This window comes from Talaromyces stipitatus, genomic scaffold, assembly GCF_000003125.1.
Source record: "Talaromyces stipitatus ATCC 10500 scf_1105507295523 genomic scaffold, whole genome shotgun sequence".
Taxonomy (NCBI): Eukaryota; Fungi; Ascomycota; class Eurotiomycetes; order Eurotiales; family Trichocomaceae; genus Talaromyces; species Talaromyces stipitatus.
Window position 1 is genome coordinate 1,086,212 of NW_002990113.1, and position 18,568 is coordinate 1,104,779.

At 46.5% G+C, this 18,568-nt stretch overlaps 7 protein-coding genes across 7 annotated transcripts; 2 read left to right on the top strand and 5 right to left on the bottom strand.

Moving 5' to 3' along the window:
* The first annotated feature begins 214 nt into the window (after positions 1 to 214).
* TSTA_063200 (uncharacterized protein) lies at positions 215 to 1,375 on the top strand. The gene is made up of 2 exons (XM_002340184.1): positions 215 to 421; positions 470 to 1,375. Exons 1-2 carry the CDS (start codon positions 261 to 263, stop codon positions 1,266 to 1,268), a joined length of 960 nt encoding a protein of 319 aa, XP_002340225.1. The 5' UTR covers positions 215 to 260; the 3' UTR covers positions 1,269 to 1,375.
* TSTA_063210 (glutamyl-tRNA(Gln) amidotransferase, subunit A) lies at positions 1,374 to 3,445 on the bottom strand (the record flags this gene model as incomplete). Its single annotated transcript, XM_002340185.1, has 3 exons — positions 1,374 to 2,501; positions 2,559 to 3,031; positions 3,085 to 3,445. The coding sequence occupies 3 exons, from the start codon at positions 3,443 to 3,445 to the stop codon at positions 1,374 to 1,376; spliced, it is 1,962 nt and encodes a 653-aa protein (XP_002340226.1).
* A 467-nt stretch (positions 3,446 to 3,912) lies between these two features.
* On the bottom strand, positions 3,913 to 5,525 carry TSTA_063220 (pyoverdine/dityrosine biosynthesis protein, putative; the record flags this gene model as incomplete). The annotated part of the gene is made up of 4 exons (XM_002340186.1): positions 3,913 to 4,407; positions 4,468 to 4,589; positions 4,637 to 4,900; positions 4,955 to 5,525. 4 exons carry the CDS (start codon positions 5,523 to 5,525, stop codon positions 3,913 to 3,915), a joined length of 1,452 nt encoding a protein of 483 aa, XP_002340227.1.
* Positions 5,526 to 6,364: 839 nt separating this feature from the next.
* On the bottom strand, positions 6,365 to 7,281 carry TSTA_063230 (uncharacterized protein; the record flags this gene model as incomplete). Its single annotated transcript, XM_002340187.1, has 2 exons — positions 6,365 to 7,223; positions 7,247 to 7,281. 2 exons carry the CDS (start codon positions 7,279 to 7,281, stop codon positions 6,365 to 6,367), a joined length of 894 nt encoding a protein of 297 aa, XP_002340228.1.
* Positions 7,282 to 8,425: 1,144 nt separating this feature from the next.
* On the bottom strand, positions 8,426 to 10,293 carry TSTA_063240 (monocarboxylate transporter, putative; the record flags this gene model as incomplete). Its single annotated transcript, XM_002340188.1, has 5 exons — positions 8,426 to 8,935; positions 8,994 to 9,594; positions 9,655 to 9,997; positions 10,080 to 10,141; positions 10,238 to 10,293. The coding sequence occupies 5 exons, from the start codon at positions 10,291 to 10,293 to the stop codon at positions 8,426 to 8,428; spliced, it is 1,572 nt and encodes a 523-aa protein (XP_002340229.1).
* A 163-nt stretch (positions 10,294 to 10,456) lies between these two features.
* TSTA_063250 (uncharacterized protein) lies at positions 10,457 to 11,764 on the bottom strand (the record flags this gene model as incomplete). The annotated part of the gene is made up of 3 exons (XM_002340189.1): positions 10,457 to 10,897; positions 10,971 to 11,365; positions 11,419 to 11,764. 3 exons carry the CDS (start codon positions 11,762 to 11,764, stop codon positions 10,457 to 10,459), a joined length of 1,182 nt encoding a protein of 393 aa, XP_002340230.1.
* An 861-nt stretch (positions 11,765 to 12,625) lies between these two features.
* On the top strand, positions 12,626 to 15,970 carry TSTA_063260 (cation-transporting ATPase, putative; the record flags this gene model as incomplete). The annotated part of the gene is made up of 2 exons (XM_002340190.1): positions 12,626 to 15,620; positions 15,669 to 15,970. 2 exons carry the CDS (start codon positions 12,626 to 12,628, stop codon positions 15,968 to 15,970), a joined length of 3,297 nt encoding a protein of 1,098 aa, XP_002340231.1.
* Positions 15,971 to 18,568: the final 2,598 nt, after the last annotated feature.

Consider the following 18,568-nt stretch of genomic DNA (forward strand, 5'->3'; position numbering starts at 1 on the left):
CTTGAAACTAACTACGTAGAAGTCGTGTATAAGTAACCTGGAACGTAATATGAACGATGAACATTTTAACAACGAATAAGTGGTTACTAGCCAGCTAGTATGGGGCCTGTAGGGCCATGGGCGGATGCTTGGACCTCGGCTGACGGCTCATCGACCGGACTGTTACAGTGCAACACTTTTATAAAATAATACTCATCTCCCGTGCTTTTATCTCAATTACCGATTTTCGGTCAGGCACAGAAACATATAGCAGATAGCAGATGACGGCAGATATGTCGAATCAATCATCAGAAAAGCCGGAGGACACGTCTCCGGCGCCTCGGAGCGACGCGCCAAAGATAATTCCCCGCCAAAAAGCTGTCTCGGATGCTGTTGTATCTGCTATACAAAAGACGGATGAGACGGTACTCAGATTGAACAGGTGAGCTATTTCAATTGATAAGACTGGAATCATATCTAATTCCGAAAGGCTTCTGTCCACAAAAGCTGGCCAGGACATTGTGCTTTCCAACCTCAATCACACGTCTCATGCATTGCATTACCTTCTCGCTTCGTCTCCGATATCTAGACTGCGCCTAACTATACGGCTATGGCTCTTACGAAGACTCGGCCGGAACGTTTCCTCCATCCCACCACCACCGGCGACTAAAATTGCATCCGCGCAACAACCCCCGCTATTAGCATTCTCCAATTTAATATCAAAAACCCGCTATACGCTTCGACTTCTGGGGCTGGTCTCCATGTGGAGTTGGGGTTCAGCAACTTATAAGTCGCCGCCGAAAGATCCCGTGCTGCGCGCCGTTGCTTATCTAGAGGTGCTCTCGATGCTGGTTTATCAGGCTCTTGAGAATGCCACTTATCTTGCATCTAATGGTGTGATAGGCGATAGCTTGATTAAGCGGACGGGCGGTATTGGTAAATGGGAATTGTGGAGTATACGCTCTTGGTTCGGATATGTCTTGCTTGAATTTGTGCGACTCTGGCGCGAGTCTATCCTGTTCGCCCAGAGGGAACGAGAAGAGCAACGACAGGTTTCGGCTGGTGAGAAGTCGATTGCTGTGGCCGACGCCGAGTTGAAAGCGGCGCGAGAAGCTGAGATTCGCAGCTGGCGGAAGAGTCTGGTTAATAACCTGGCTTGGGCTCCTCTGTGCGCTCACTGGAGCTTTGAGAAGGGTATTGGTGTGCCTTCTAGTTTGACTGGGTTCGTTAGTCTGTTGGCTGGTGTATGGGGGACTTATGATGCCTGGCAAGCTACTGCTTTACTTTGATTGCTGTTCTCTCTTATCGTTCTTTCATAGATCTACATGTACATCATAACTGCCCTCATATCGCATTTTCAGCTGGAAAGAACTAATGCAAATGGTCGAAGTTGATCAAAACAAAATATTACCACCATTAACCAATGACCGACCAGCCTTGACTTCTCGCAATATACCCTTTTGCACAAGTTCATTGACTAATCGAAAAAGCATCCCATCACAGCCTTTCGCAGCCACCAAATTTACGCTGACCGGTGACTTCTCCTCGACCCCAGTCACTTGACTAACGTACGTCTTCTCTCCAATTGGTATTACCATATCCGGCACTCCACCATAAACACTAATCATATTCGCACCGGAACCAAAAGGGATAGCAGGTTCGTTGCGGTAACAGTCCCGGTATAATGGCATTCGAGTAGCCGGTTCAACGTAAACCAACAGGCTATCTGAGCATGATTGGGCGTTTGGTTTGAGAACGTTATTATCAATCCAAGATTGGAATGCTGTCTGGTTTGTGATTGCTTCTTCGAGTGTGCCGGTGGGTAGGGAGTCGGCGTATCCCCAGCGGATTCGAGGTGCAGGGTTCACGAAGGGGCGTCGTCCCGAGTGTTTGGTTTTGTAGTCGGCATAGAAAGCATCCCGGACGAGCTGTGCCTGTTCAATGCCAATGATAGTAGGGTAGATCCTGTTGATTGCTTCTGTCAAGTTTGAGGACATATTAGATGGATGAGTTTCTGTCCACAATGAAGGAACGTCAAGGTATGTCAAGGAGGCTGGTAGATGCTCGCTCAATTCTTCCAGGAATTTGTCCACCATACTATCAATCGGATCGGACAAATCCAACGGTTTCGAGATGATTGTTTGAATTTTCCTCGGATACGCAGACCAGTCGAATGTTGTATTGGAGTAGATTACTTGACTGGCAATCCTCCACACAGTAGGATCACGCGCAATAAGACCAGCAGTATCAAACTGGGGTGCCAGTGGAACGACATTTTCCAACAATGCAGCTCCGTGGGACGCTCGAATCCCAAATACGCCGTTGGACTGTGAAGGAAAACGGATTGATCCTCCAGTATCTGTTCCCAATGCCAGATCCAACCAGTCATATGAAGCGACACCAACACCGGCGCCGGTGGACGAAGAAAACGGTTGTTGATACCCATCACCTCGCGGGTTGAAGGGGGAGTGGTAGTCAATCCAGTCTGCAGTGGCTAATTGTCCGTTGGCGAACTGAGATGTCTGCTTGCTTTTTAGTCCTGCGTGCGAGTATTTATCAACTTGGGAGCAGGAACATACTTTGACTTTTCCCACAACGACAGCACCTGCCTCAATGAGAGCATTCACAACTGGGCTCGTGGTGTTCGCAGGAGGGTAGAAATAATACCAAGCTCGGCTACCAGCCGAAGTACGAATACCCTCAATATCAAAAATGTCCTTAACGGCAAGCCGTACACCTGCTAATGGTTGAGATGGGGTTCTTGTGAAATAGAGCCGTGACGGTATAGCAATAGCTGATTCAACACCTGGTAAAGTCGCGGGTAACGGTGAATATGAGCCGTCTGCTGTGTTGGCTACGAGGCTTTGAGAAAAAGCACCTTGGGTATCTGCGAATAGTCTCAAGGCTTGGAATACGTGTCCCTCAGATGAGATAAAGTAAGGCCCAGCAGGAAGATTGGCCGATCCCATGAGAATGGTTTCGACGCCGTAGCTTGCTAGTTCTGAGATAGATATGGGCGTCTCTGTTTCCTCAAACAAGCGTACGTATATACCTGTCAAAGGTCAATACAAAAAGGTCTTACAAATGAGAAGTTGGTTGACATACCTCGCAAAAACGAAGTGGTGAAAACATCATCCTCATCCAAATAGTTCTCAACTGCAGCTTCAAGCTCTTCTTGACGGAAAGGCAGAGCACTCGGTCTGAAGACTGTCAAAGGGCTCAAACCAGGATTGAATTTTATATTACCTGGAACTATTATCGATGTTGCAGGCTCAGGTGGTACATAATATGGAACGCCATCGAGTGTAACCGTGTGTCCTGTGAAAATCACGGTTCGGGATGCGTTATAAGGCAAACCATCATGAGATGGTTGTTGGGCACCCAGGATGATTTGCTTGGTAAAAATCGCGGAAGAGGTGACTATCTGCAAGTATAATAATAGAAAGCGGAGAGTTTTTCTTATCATGATCTGTAGCAGCATCCTCGGACCTTTTGGCAATAGTGTTGTGTAATATGGGCGGAAACGAAAGATGAGCCCTAAAAACCAGAGAAGAGAATTCACGTCTCTAATAAATGTTGCAGATCAACCACAGAGGGCTGAATTAGTTTATTAATCTTGGTGGAGCTGGGCTCTGTTTGATTATGCAGTGCAACCGTTTACTTGTTTTTGTGCAAAAATTGCAGCTGTTGCTGGCTTTCGAGTTTTGCGCATCCCGACTTTACCTAGCGTGACCTCTAGACACGATACGCAGTATACTGGATCCAGAATTATGAAGAAGACGCGGAAACTATCCTGGGCAGTGCTTGAGATAGATACAAATAACACAAGTTTAACCACATACTCCTTTCAACTAGTACTTGTGCAAAGTCATGTCCGTCTTTTACCTCTACCCAACCCACATAACAATACAATTCCCATCACATCGCGAGTCATCACTTGTCGGACATAAACTTGACACTCTTATGCAGAATTGTCAACTTGGCCAACTTGTCCAGGTCTGCTTCAGAGAGCTCCCCAGCTTGGCTGGTGGAGTGATTGCCATCCGAAACCGAGCCATTGGAGCAATCTATACAAAAGCACTCTTCTTTCTGTACAGACTTGTCTCTAATCACCAAGTGTTGTTTATAGTGATGTTCAAACTCCACATTTGAGCTCTTCCACTCAAACAGGTCAGATTTCTCGCGGAAATAGTACGGCTGATCATCTCGATAAACAAGTGTATACTTGTCATCCTCCCGATGCTGTGACTTGTGTGCGGTAATGAACGTGCCGTTTCTTGTCACGGCCACCGTGCTGTGCCAGGGACTCATGGAGAATGAGTTTGGCTGCGGGATAAGTGGGCATGAAAGCTTGGTTTGACCGGACGAAGGATGGATAGAGAGACGTAGGCTATCAGGGTAAATTTGGCGAACCAATTCGGCGAATTCCTGTATTAAACGGCATAAGTTAACCTTGAATATTCTCTTTATATAGATGTGAGTACATACCACTCCTCGTACAATCATTGATTTTGCGATAAGTTTGACTTTCTTCTTGTATTGTTTCGGCCCTGGACAGTTCTTGGTCACCGGACTGAAGCGAAGATCAGACTTCATGAATTTGTCATATCCTGGTATTGTCAGTTGTGCAATCGTCTCCATAATTGCACGAACGTACCGTTATAAGTCCTCAAATAATCCTCATCAGTTTTGAGGAACGTGTCAACATCAAATCCAGGACGACCATAACGACGATGGAGTTCGGATCGAGCTTTATCGCAAAGCTGGGTGTATTCTCCTTTGGAGATCTCCGCACCCCTATAAATGCCCAGTAAGTTCATGATACGATTGAAGCGGATACATGCGTATCCTTTCTCTCGAGCAATTTGTCGAAGACGATGTCCGTATTCCCATACTTCTCCATCAGAAATACCAACGAGGTCTAGTCGTTCCCCTCAGTTAACTCAATTTCACAGAAAGTAGAAAATAACCATACCATTGTAGCATAATCCATCAGTGACAATCACCACTAATGCTCCAGCGGGATAGACAGCCTTGATATCAGAACAAAGATTTGCCAATCGAGCCAGTCCCAGCTCTTCTCCGAGATCAGGTAGTGCAGCCAAAACCTTATCCATACGGTTGTTACTCTTCATCGGGAAAGCCGGTAGTACCATAGGAATAATCTCGTTGGCAACGATACGTTTCTGTACTCGGGGAGTGAAAGATTCTCGTCCCAACCAAGCTTCTCCTGCTGGACCTGTCTTTTCGTGATATCCATAGCCTTCAACTATGTTCATGACCTCTTCGGCCTTGAGTTGCGCTGTGTAGGGGCATATCATTTGCTGCTGGTGTTTTTCTGTCTGAACTTCCGGCTGCAACAGCAGCTGTTTCTCTTCGATTTCCACATGTTCTTCTGAATGCACATCCTCAACCAGAACCGGAGCTGGTCGTGGCCAAGGTAGAAAGGATATTTGCTGTTTGTTCGCGAATATGCTATTCCTGTGCCTCTCATAATCAGCAGGCAGGTGATTTGACTGAAGTTGGAGGGTTTCGGTAGCAAGCATGCTTTCTAGAGTACTGTGTGCCTGACACGTATGTATATGTAAGCTGAAGGATCTTGCCCTAATTTGCTCAAATCTTCTCAAAATCGCTTTTCGCGATTACCGGCAGCGTGAATGGGAATGTGGGAGATTGCCGGCCTGGTATAGTTCCAAGGAATGGATATAAGTAGTCTGCTTGATCTCTGGGCTTTTCTCTGAGACAAGAGATGTGATATTAACCTTGGAAGTCAACACTCAAGAGTCTTCTCGATCTTCAAAATGATTCCAACGGTGTAAGTGAGTACCTACACTGGTGCATCTGGACTAATCAATCAGCATCTGAGATATTATCACGCAGGGCTTGCGATCTCTACTCCATGACCAGAACGTGATTACATTTGCCTACTCTTTCATCCTATTATGAGCTCTACAATCACCTAGTGTGTCTATTGATTGCCACAATTGCTAGGACTCGGAGAACCTCGATTCAACATGACGAAATCGATCTAAACCAGGAGAACGATCGACAGTCAGGTTGAGACATGTCAATACTGTATCAGAAATGGTCGTTATTACGGTGTACTTCGTACGGATTAGACGCGTATTCAATGAGAGGGGCTGCAGCAGGCGAGCGAAAATCACGCATCCAGAAAAGAAAATCAGCCGACGTCTGAATATGATTCGACTACCATTGCTGATCTTTGTGACCTCTTCATTGTGGAATTGACTGATTTATCATCTATATTAGTGGCTAATTATACGGAGCAGACTTTACAATCTACTAGCTGTGGTTCGTACGGCATGCTTACTGTATTTGACTATTGACACCAATGCACCAGATCACGCTGCATCAAGGGACAGCTCTAGTCTCGTTCCCAGCGGTATTCTAAACGCTTAGCAGTTTGTTGAGCCACCTCCTCTCCTCCATAATGCACCTTTACGAACTCCAACAGAAGGTCTAACCCAGCTGTGACGCCAGCCGACGACCAGACTTCAATACCAGGACGCAAGCCTTCATTGTCTAGCTGACCCGTGGTGCTACGACTAATAGATGCATTGGGTACACTAGTTCGGACCCATCGTCTATTTGCTTGCCACTTCACTTTTCGACTATGCGGATGATTTGCTGTGGAAACATCCTTGAAGCGGGCCGAGTTCGTAGTGGCGTCAAGGTTATTGAGAAGCCCAGTCTGAGCCAGGATATGGCTGCCTGTGCATATTGTAATGACGCTGTGTCGGACATGTGATGCGACTGCTTTGATGAAATCTTGCGTTTCTTGCGTATTTGAAATCTTTGCTTCTGGATCAGAGTGGATACGATCCAACCGTGTGCCCGGGCCACCAGGGATCAATAGGACATCAATAGGTTTGAGTGATCCGTCACCATTATCCGAAATTTTGCCACGAGCCAATGCTGAGAGATAGTCTTGGAAAGTCACATCCGGGACAACCTTAGGGTTGAAATTCGTGTTGGTCCCCGGAGGAAGATTGAACTTCCACTTGGCACTTGGTGGGGGTATTGGCTTTGTTGAGACTGGTTCGAGCGTCGATGAAAGTAAGGTCAATGTAAGGCCGGATGTCTCTGGGTATTGGGAACGCAGACTGAGGACATCCAATGGTCCTGTAAAATCCAGCAACTGCACGCCAGGAAAGAGTGGGACATGAAAGTGAAGCGGCTTGGGCCGATCTATCTTCATCGCAGATGTGGTAGACAGTAGGCGGCTGGGTGAGATGCAACTAGATACCCAGCTTGTGTTTGACCGAGCTGTGTATATGCCATTTCGGGAAACGAACGCCAATGGACGAAGCAGGGCCTCTGTCCAAACTCTAGCAGTCATCGTGATTCAAGGCTAGGTATTATTGGTCTGTGCTTGTGATGCAGAGCGCAGTGACTGCGCTGGAAAGTTCAAGTCAAGGCGATTTGTCCGTCAGGAAGACTAAGGGGTGACCGAAGCGGGTGAATATGTAAATTTTTCGGAGGGGTCAAAGACTATACGTTCAGACGAAACGATACGGAGTATCAAGTGCTTTTGGTACGAGCCGTGCATGTATTCACGTACTAAGCCCACTGCTCTAGTCAGATCCTCTCAAGCGCGATTCAGTATTGTTCCTCCATGAGATGTGCCAAGTCAATACCGCCAGCCACTGCGTTGGCTACAGTCAGCTCGTCCGGAAGGTTTATGAGACGTCAAAGATTAGCAACACAGCATTGACTTGAGAGCAAATCAAATCGTATGTCGAGGAGACATATGGTTCATGTAAGGACGCACGGGTTCGTTCTCGATCGACTCTAAGCGGGGGCGGCAGCTGCGAGCTGACTTGATTACCGATCTTGTCGAGTTAGACTACGTCTGCCTATGGACTCCGTACGGGCTACAAGCCTACAATGACTATTGTCGGTCATGACATCGATCAATGGTGCATTTCGGGAGTTTGTTTGGGAGATCTGTAACTTATGCGTAATGTGGGTCCTCGTCCCGTACCGTGCCGTGCCAAACTTCAGGCCGGTCGACGCTGACTCGCTGCCTTTGCATAAAGCCGATTTACTAGCGCGATCACCTACACCAAAAGATCCACTGAGATTTTGCCGATTCACCACTTAGATCTCCGTGTGGACGTTAAACCAAACTCGGTTTAGACTTGTTTCTAATGAAGCTTGCTTTTTCAATGACAAACCCTAATTGAGACCCTTTTTGCTGTTTTAGGAAATAAATCAACATGGAGCAGAAAGCTGTCTAGCTTGGTTCGCTCATTGTTCCTACGCCGAGATTTAGCGGAGGTTCTTTTCTAAAACTTATCTGATCCTTCAGATTCAAAAGTTAAGTTCTTTTTTTTAAGGGTTTTCTGACGCTGGTAATGTACTACTATCAATTTGTATATGATCGTCTCCTACCACAAAAGCAATAAATCATACTACCTAGGCACTACAGCTGATTCAGCTTGCGAGTATCCGCCCATTGGGCTCCGACCAAAAACAATGCCCCAATAATAATACAGAGGCCACCGAATAGCTGTGCGTACAAGTAGTCTCCACCATTCAAAGCGATGAGCTTCCCTGCAATGTACGGCCCAGTCAAGAGAGGTATGCTGTTAATCGTGGTAATAGTCCCGACTCGAGTCCCAGATTTTTCGGGGGTTTTGGCTCCAAAATATGCATTGGACGCTGGCACTTGACTCAATGCGCAGTTGGCAAAGATTCCATAAACCGTAGCCCAAATCACCATGCTTTGGTGTGAATCAACAGCGATCCAGCACAAGAGCATTGCTCCACAGGGGATGGAGACTAGAACGCAAGTTCTCACTGCTCCTAAATAGCGGTCGGCTAAGTAGGCAACCAATATACGACTCGGTAATCCGACGCCATTCATTAGGAAAAGCAAGAAAAGAGACTCCTGGAAGGAAAAGTTCGCTTTTGATTGGGCGAATTGTCTCACCTGTCATATTTGTCAGTCTGCAACATCGAAAAAGCAAAAAAGAAAGGTGTGCACTGACGTAGATGTATGCAAAGTAAATACCCTCGAAGATAAAGAACGATCCAATCGAAAACATGGTGTACGAGAGTTCTTTGAATGCAGTGAAGTCGAACCATGGGCTAGATTTACGTGACACTATCCTTGCCCTCGTCACTGCAGACACCACGAGCCCATTGACAGCAATGATTAGGGCCAATAGTCGCACAGTCCATGCAAAGCCCAGTCTGTCAAACAAGTAATATCCAATAGCAGGAAAAACCATTCCACCAGTAGCAGCCCCACAGGATGCCAATGAGACGGCCATAACTCGCTTACTAGTGAACCAAGTCGAGTATAGCGAGATCATTGGGCTGAAAACGAGTCCATGACCAATTCCGCTGCAGATACCTTGTGCAAGCCAAAAGTGCCACAGTTTTGTGCCGAAGGAGGTGGCGAACGCTCCCAGTGTTTGCAACGAACATCCTGTTGCGATGCAGGTTCGGAGATATCCAGCGTCCATTGCACGGCCAGAGAAAGTGCCGAGTAGATGGACCATGAACATTTGCACTGCTCCAATCCAGGATGCATCAGCTGGACTAATTTCGAGATTTTTGACATAGTATTCTTGGAAGAACCCATATCTAAATTTTCTTGTCAATGAACAACAGTTGTCAAGAAGCTAGACTTGAGAAACAACTTACGAGGTAATATAACCCCAAACATTGAATACCACAAGATGCCCGGCTAGGACTTGTAGCCAGGCCCATGTCCCTCCATTTGGGATATCAGAGTCTTTAGTTTTGGCAGATTCGACTGCGTCCGGCGAACGAGGAAGTAGAGGGGATCTCTCGTCATATATTGATTGGGTCATTTTGTATGGCAGGTCTCCAGTGGTAACCTCCTTGGCTTTGTGAGTAGAGAGAGTAGTAGTCTCTGAACGAGTTCTGCTTTGAGATATTCTCCTAGATGTTATCTGGTCCTGAATGCTGTGGTTCATGTAAGAAGATTGGAAATTGCTATTCAAAGTCTTAGGCAGTATCGCAACTTCCTAATAGGTTTACATAGATTCCTACCTAGCCCGGTAGATATTGATGCTGGATGCAGCTGATCAATATCCCCAACGTACCTAGTGAATCTACATTATGGATCTGAATACGTGCGGCATTATTTTCCTTAATTTTCCTGATGCTAACCCGTCGGAGCATCGCATTCCTAGGTATTTTACCGAACTCTGTGGGTCTGTATTGGACCACCTCGCATATGCAGTGATGTACCCTAGTCTACCAATCCGAAATGACTAGGTCGTAGACTGGGAAAGTTCTCAGACCGCTATACCCCATCTAAACACTGACCGGATAGCCAAATGATTTCTCCATATGAATATTTTTGACCCTTTTTCAAGATCAGGTACCATGATCTGCATTTATGATCTCGAATAGCATTACGAGAGTAGTAGTACTAATAATGTAACATCGAATACTGGACTTCCTAGGTATGATCTGCTCATGCAACTTGATCCTCCGGTACTGCAAATCCCTCTACATGCACAGTGTGACCCTTGTGTAATACAATACAACGTGCAAGTTTCAATCGATCGTCCTCCTGCAGAATCTGTTTCCCATCTCCCGGATTCTTGAAGAGCAAGCTCTTATACGAATGCTGAATATAAACCGGCACAGACCACTCGTACAACGGGTTTCGCTCACGGAAGTAGTATGGTCTACCATCTTTCATGACAACGTCGTAATGATCGCGGAAATCCTTTGCGTCTCCACTCATGATATCGCCATCACAAAGAACCACCACGCTGGCGTGCCAAGGCATGTCACCAAACTTCCCTGCGTGGGGAAGAAGAGGGATTGAGATCTTGTTCTTTCCTATTGAAGGGTGAATTGAGAGGCGAATGTGTTCGCCCAAGGTCACGCTTATCAACTTTTCGTATGCCTTTTGTAATTTCGTGAGATATTAGCATGTCATCAACGCTCAGAAGAAACAGTAAATGTAGATAGTAACTGACAATAAGACGCTGGATCATGACTTTGACTACCCTTGCAACCTCCGCGTCGTATGCAACCTGGTCAGCTACTACAGCTACATCAATCCCCTTACCCCATTTGAGGTCTTCCGAAATCCGACTGAAGAATCCATCGAATGTAGCTTTAGTGTCCGGATTGGCCTCGAGTTCAGTTTCAATATTGAAGCTCTGATCAAAGTAGTCGCTCGACATCAACTTCTCTCTAACCATAGTAATCGACTCCAAATAATCCGATCTGGAAATCTTCTCGCCATCTCCCAATCCCATTAAATCAATTGACCGCAGGAATTGTATGGAGGAGAACTTTTTCTCCTGAGCTAGCTGTCGGAGACGCAGGCCGTAGTCATAGGCCTCATCGTCTGGAATACCCACCAAATCTACCACAATACAGATCAACAATTGCACTTCGAGCATGATAGATAGTACGTACCATTATAAACCGGTACATCACATATAAGCAAAAGCCGTGCACCATAAATATAGAACTTTGAAATTTCTTGACATATATCGTTCAACCTCGATAGCCCTAGTTCCTCACCCAAATCCGGATCAGGCCCCAAAACCTTATCGAGGTTGGGGTTCTTCCACGGAAAAGCGGGCAAGACCATAGTAATTGGGGCATTTTCGGCGATGTACTCTTTTATTCGGCCTTGGACAGCATCGAGGACTTTCTCAAAGTTCTCTTCTGAGCCTGGCTTGCGGATGTGTTGAGAAAATGACTTTAGGACTTGTACAACTTTGGGAACGATCTCTGTGGGGTCATATTCAAAAGTCATTTTTGAGTAAATATGGTACTAACCCTGTTAGAAATGGTAGTGAAGGAGGAGTGCGAACTGGAACCTTCTCCATTCAGCACTTTATGTTTCAATGGCTAACCATCACCACCTGATATCTCGACCCTAACGCTGCTTCATGTGAGCACTGAAGATCCAAGGTAAATAATGCCACAGACTTTGATAGTCAAAATATCCTTCTCATTCGTCATTGAGGGATAGGTCCTGTAAGATGTTCCATAATTCCAACGAGTCTTAGCATAGCCCGGCTTGATGCAAACTATGAGACAGAGATTGCGGTAGCGACTCGTAGGTGCTCCATAGTTCAGTCAGCCACCCACTGCCAAATTGTCTATGATCGTCCTTTGTGACTAGTGATGAAAATATCTTCTGGTATGTATCCATCCATATCGCTGCATAGTTCGTAAGATCGGTAATAATACTGTGACGAGTCTCGTACCGTACGGTATTTACCATCCGATGGAGACACGGTGCTTCTGACCCAATCACATCTGGATACCGAGGACGTACCGTACTAGGCTCGTATCGGACTCGATGTACAGGAATTTGGAGAAAGCGCATCGATCGTCTGCGCGCGTACGAGCAGGACATGATTTGTTACAGATTTAGCTCAGGCCAGCTGCCGAATATGGAAGTGATAATGAGACATTTGTGTGCTATGGCGGCACTATGGACGCATGTCGAATCAGGGCTCATGAAGTACTTTCAAACTTGCCTGACTGATATCAGCGTGATATGAGTATGCATAGTTCCTAATAAAGTCGAATCTTATGTCCGTGTCAGTTAGCCAGAACCAGACAAACAATCAAAGAGAATTCCTCACAGGCAAATACGAGAGCCATCATGCCTCTTGGCCAGGAATTTCATGATGATGACAGTACCTCATCGACCTTGAATGAGAACCCGTCAACTCCTTTGATCAATCTGGTCGATGGTGATATCGAGAGTGGTGCCGCTGCCCTGCAGAATGGTCCAAGATCAGACATGATGCCAGAACTATTACAAGCTCGGCCTGATGGTCAGAAATTTTCCGCCATTATCAATGTTGGCGGCATGAGCTGTGTTGCATGTTCCAACTCAATTACGAATGGTGTTCGTGAAAACTTCGAATTCGTGGATGATATCTCCGTCAACAACCTCACTCACAGCGCGGCGGTGCGCTGGACAGGAGCTCGATCAGACGTTAACAAGATCATTGAGCAAATAGAAGATATGGGCTTTGAGGCTGTTCTTGACCATGTCAATAGCAAAGCCGTCTCGGCCCGAAGTAACCAGAATGTATATGTTGTCGATTTGGCTATCACCGGCTTGACTTGCGGGTCATGTGTGGAAAGCATCACGAGAGGGTTGCAAAGTTTGCCTTTCGTCACGAACGTGGCAATCAATTTTCTTTCACATAGCGGGAAGGTCGTGTTTGAAGGCAGGGAAAATTCCCACGCGATTATTGCGAAAATCGAGGACTTGGGATATAATGCTTCAATTCATGGCATATGCCCTGTCAATTCGGACACTGATACTGTTACTCCAACAGGTGCCAGAACTATATCTATCCGAATCGATGGGATGTTCAATGACCGTTGCATCGATCTGGTCGTGGAGTCTTTCAACGATATCTCAGGGCTGAAAATTGAGGAGCGACCATCTCTCAACAACCCAATCATAACAATCACATACTTTCCACAGCCTCCCTCTCTCACCATACGATCTATACTCAACACCATCGACTCGGTCGACAAGACCTTCCACGCAAAAGTCTACCGTCCCCCTAGCAACGAGGAACGATCTCGACTAATGCAAAAAAGAACCCGAGTCCAATTGCTTCGACGCCTGCTTTTTGTCTTTATCATCTCGATCCCCACGTTTCTTATTGGAATGGTGTTTATGAACTTTGCAGCACCAGAAAACGAAATCCGAAAATACCTGGAGGCACCTCAATGGCTTCAAATCACTCGAATGGACTGGACGCTACTCTTCCTGACTACTCCAGTCATGTTTTATGGTGCAGATTTGTTTCATAAACGAGCCTTCAAGGAGATATACGCACTTTGGCGGCTTGGAAGCCCCACGCCTCTGGCACAAAGATTCTTTCGCTTTGGAAGCATGAATCTTTTGATTTCTGCTGGTACTGCAGTAGCATATGTGGCATCGTTGATTTCTCTGATCTTTGACGCGGTTTATGACACGGCAGCTGACGCTCATCGCTCAACATGTTTTGACTCTGTGGTGTTTCTGACCCTTTTCATACTTGCAGGGCGCTGCCTGGAAACGTACAGTAAGGAGCGGACGGATGATGCTGTTGCTTCCCTCGGTCAATTACTTCCTTCCGAAGCAATTCTTGTGGAAAAATTTGGAGCATTCAGTTCAGAAAGATTTCAAAATATTAGTACCCATCTTTTGGAGATCGGTGACATTGTCACTGTTCCTCATGGTGCATTGCCGCCTGCGGACGGGACTATCCTTAGTACTGGCACCTATCACTTTGACGAAAGTTCTTTGACTGGTGAATCCAGTCCAGTCCAGAAAAGTGCAGGTGATCAAGTTTTCGCCGGTGCAATCAACGTTGGTTCACCTGTGCAGGTTCGGCTTACTGGCGTGGGAGGTTTGTCAATGCTAGATCAGATCATCATGGTCGTCCGTGAAGGTCAAAGCAAGCGAGCATCCATTGAGAGGGCTGTGGATACCCTCACAAGTCTCTTTGTACCTGTCATCACTCTGATTGCAATTATCACGTTTATCACCTGGGTAACCCTAGCGTCTGCAGGTGTTTTGCCGAGGGATTACCTAGATTCTCCTCATATAAGTTCGACCTTTTGGAGCTTAGAATTTGCCATTGCTGTGTTTGTAGTTGCTTGTCCCTGTGGGTTAGCCCTTGCTGCTCCCACGGCTCTGTTCGTTGGTGGAGGAGTCGCCGCTAGGCATGGTATCCTTGTTAAGGGTGGTGGCGAAGCATTCCAGGAGGCAAGTCGTCTGAATGCCGTTGTCTTTGATAAGACCGGTACACTTACGGATAGTGGGAGCCTCCATATTAGCGATTATGAGGTCCTCACTGGAAATTTGGAGCAACTGTCTGTTGCATGGAATATCGCCCAGAGCTTAGAGGAGCAAAGCAAACATCCAATTGCCACAGCAATCCGACAGTTTTGTCAAGACAAAGGAGCACCTTTTGTTCACATTGTTGATTCGGATATATCTGAAATCGCCGGTCATGGAATGCAAGGTACATTCACTCTGAACCTCGACGGTGAGAGATCAGATGATGGTTCTTCAGCGAAATATATTCAATATGAAGCTGCTATTGGTAATGAGCGTCTGCTACAGCGACTCTCGCCTCCGAGTACAGACACCTACTATCTGTCTTCACTTCTTTCAAAGTATAAAACAACAGGGAAGTCCGTGGTGATACTCTCGATTCGCCGAAGTGATGCACCAGAACCCTCCGAACGGACTCCTCTCACTCCAGTCATCGTGTTTGCAGTTTCCGAGAGCATTCGGCCCGAGGCAGCAAGGGTTGTCGCCAGACTTCAGGATAATAACGTCGATGTCTTCATGTGCACAGGCGACAATCAGACAACTGCCCAGGCCGTCGCAGAAACCTTGGGCATTCCTCATACCCACATCATGGCGAACGTTTTGCCAAACGAAAAGGCTGACTTCGTGAATCAAGTGCAGCAAGGCACACTGGAGCTTCAATCAATCTCAGCAAGAGGCAAGAGAGCTAGGTCCGAAGCCCGTCCACGATCAATAGTCGCCTTCGTCGGCGACGGAGTCAACGATGCACCTGCTCTTGCTGCTGCAGATGTCAGCGTTGCCATGGCCTCTGGCTCCGATGTAGCAATAAGTTCTGCAAGCTTCATACTTCTGAATTCTGATATCGGTAATATATTAGAGCTTGTCCTCTTGAGCCGCCGAGTGTTCCGTCGCGTCAGATTCAACTTCGTCTGGGCACTGGCGTATAATGTGTGCCTCATTCCCATTGCGGCCGGTGTGCTCTATCCCGTCGTTATCGGTCAGAGAGAGTGTGTGATCGATGGCAGGGTGGTGCTTGTTAATAAGCATTTTCGACTGAGCCCTGTTTGGGCAGCTCTAGCTATGGCTTTCAGCAGTATATCTGTTGTTTGCAGTAGTCTTGCGTTGGGGATTGAGAAGCGGCATTTCAAGCAACTATTTAGAAGGAGTACTAAAAGCTAGATGGTTGGTGGACCCTACCTTCTGAAGGGTGTTATCTAAAGGGTCGGAGGTGAAGGATAAAAAGGCATGAATGTAATACGAACCCAACTGTGTAATAATTAAATATTAATCTAATGCCTCAGTTTCCAGGCATCAAAATGGGACCTAAGTTCATCTATGTAGGAAGAACTACATCTATGATTGTACTTATCAGATAAAAGAAATTTCTGAGTTAGCAATTGATATTAAAACTAACTCTATCGCAAGTCGTCATGATTGACAGCTGGAGACCGCGACGAGGCAATGCTAACAAAAGAAAGTCCCATATCTCTCATAACCCCTAGAACCTGGCCTCTGGTCGCATTATCGAAAGACGCGAGGGAATTTGCAAATTGACGATGGCATGTTCTAGCCGGGTGTGACTTGGAAGAGATTTATTTCTGGACCGGGCGGATATAGCATTAGTTTCGGTCTTATCAGGATATCAGTGCATACATACAGGGCACTGGCAGGATCCAGAAGGGCATTGGCAGGAAGAGCCACAGCTGCAGGTATGGTCGGAGCCTATCAAGACAGGTCAGTGTTAATTTCAAGGATTGTGGCGGCTTGGTTGTAGATGAGAGGTTGATGAAGGTGTACACAGGTGGTTGGGAATGCTGCAAGACACAGACAGCATGCAGTGGACTTGTAGAACAAACGTACCCATTTTGAATGATGAGGTTGTTGATATTGTTTAAATGTCTTTGATAATAGCAAATTGATTTCTGTTGTGACGAGGAAGAGTCTTGTTCCGAGCCGGGGGTGAAGAGGTTTGTTTTTATATGCGCGGGAGGGGTTTCACTTTATCTCTTACCCCTCATAAATCACCTGATCTGTATACTTTTTGACTGACAAAATGTAATGTCCAACTAATCTACGACGACAAATTAGTCACCCGGCTCCAGCCGTGCCAAGTGGTTTCATTGTTTGTTTGGTCTATACGATCTGGGTCATGCAGTCTTGTCGCACGACTGTGGTCCGTTAAGGATGGTGTATCTGCACCCTTCTGGATGCAAGTAGCCTGAGAACGAGGCTGCTAGCTCGATGAAAGACTGTAATGCGTACATGCGATTCTCTCATTTGAACAGTATTCACATTCTTCATTGAACTATGCCGGACTTGGTTTACGGACATCATCATTCGACGATATGAAGACCCCACACATAGCTGGAGAGTTCAAACACGAGGTGCAAGAGATGAATTGGATATCTGTCCCGATCGATATTTCGGTATGACGATCCTTTCGAGATGGAGGCCACAAGTTAAACATCTTTCTGCTGACTGGGTAGACAACGTACCCACTGATGGTGTACTACCGTCACTAAATACGCCAAACCGCGTTAGTGAAGCTTGACCGATATCCGACCCCTGGCCCATCCTGTATAACTAGTGGTTAGTTGCGTGAAGATCTGGGCCGGTATTATTCGAGGAATCGAGGAATCAATGAACGTGTATCTACTCCGTGGTTGCATGGTACATGTGGCGGGAATCACGGTCTTCGTCCACAACCGATGGAACGTCATGTCAACTATCCGAATGTAGTACTATCTGTAAATCTGATCTTCAAAGAATTTGTCATAACACGCAGCGGCGCGTCCCTAGGTTCAGTAATCAGGTGCATTAGATAGCCTCAAGTTCGGACTTTGCAGACGTGTATGTGGCGCGAACAAGGCGAGAAAAGACAACCGCATTTCATGGTCTTGATCAGCTAAGCAGTGTACTGTTTGTCTCCGGTTTGCAATAAGAATAGCCTGGAAAAAAGAATCTTAGGAGTCGCCGACGTCGACCTGCATGTGAGATTTCTCGATCCAGCCATAAATGTGGTGAGCCGCGCATAGGTTGCAAGCTCTAAAATTCCTAAAGTGAAGGGACTCAAAGTAGCCAGGGAATCATGAAACAGTGTTTCACTCGTAATCTTACCTACCTATAGTTAGTTACGGCGATGTCGTGCTAATATGGTCAGATCACCGAACAAGGGAGTTCAAGAATGGTGAATGATATATATGATTTTGAGAGTCTGAAGGTCGACTCCGCAGTGTCCATCTAGCTCGTAAACCGGTAGGCTAACCCCCGAGTGAAGTGCATGTCGTCTCAACTGACCGCGATAGAGCTGTATTGCCTCGAATCTGATGTCGCCCGGACACACTTCGAGTATGATGGAATATAGCGAGAAAGGCAATTGAGAACATCAATCCACTGCTGGCACTGCGCTGGATGAGCGCGAGAACCCCTCCAAGTCGAGCTGCGACGAGAGACTGCATCAGACCGGACACTTCCAATACGGCAACGAGGCGTGCTCAGAATATGTCGCTTTAAGCACACCGGGAATGCCACCATGTCAGATGATCAATATGCGATTAGGCGACTAGTCCAGGGAGCATATCTCTGAACATGTCGTTGTGGTGTAAGCAGAGAGAGATCGGTCGAGTCGATTCCATGTCCTTCTCCAAGGCGGTGAAATATTGTGGCGACTTCATTGGCCCTGAAAGCTCTCCAGGAACAAAGCGTGAAAGGCAGAAGGCGACAAACAGAGCTTTAGTAATCCCAACGAAGAAGACACATATCTATCTTCAGCAAATT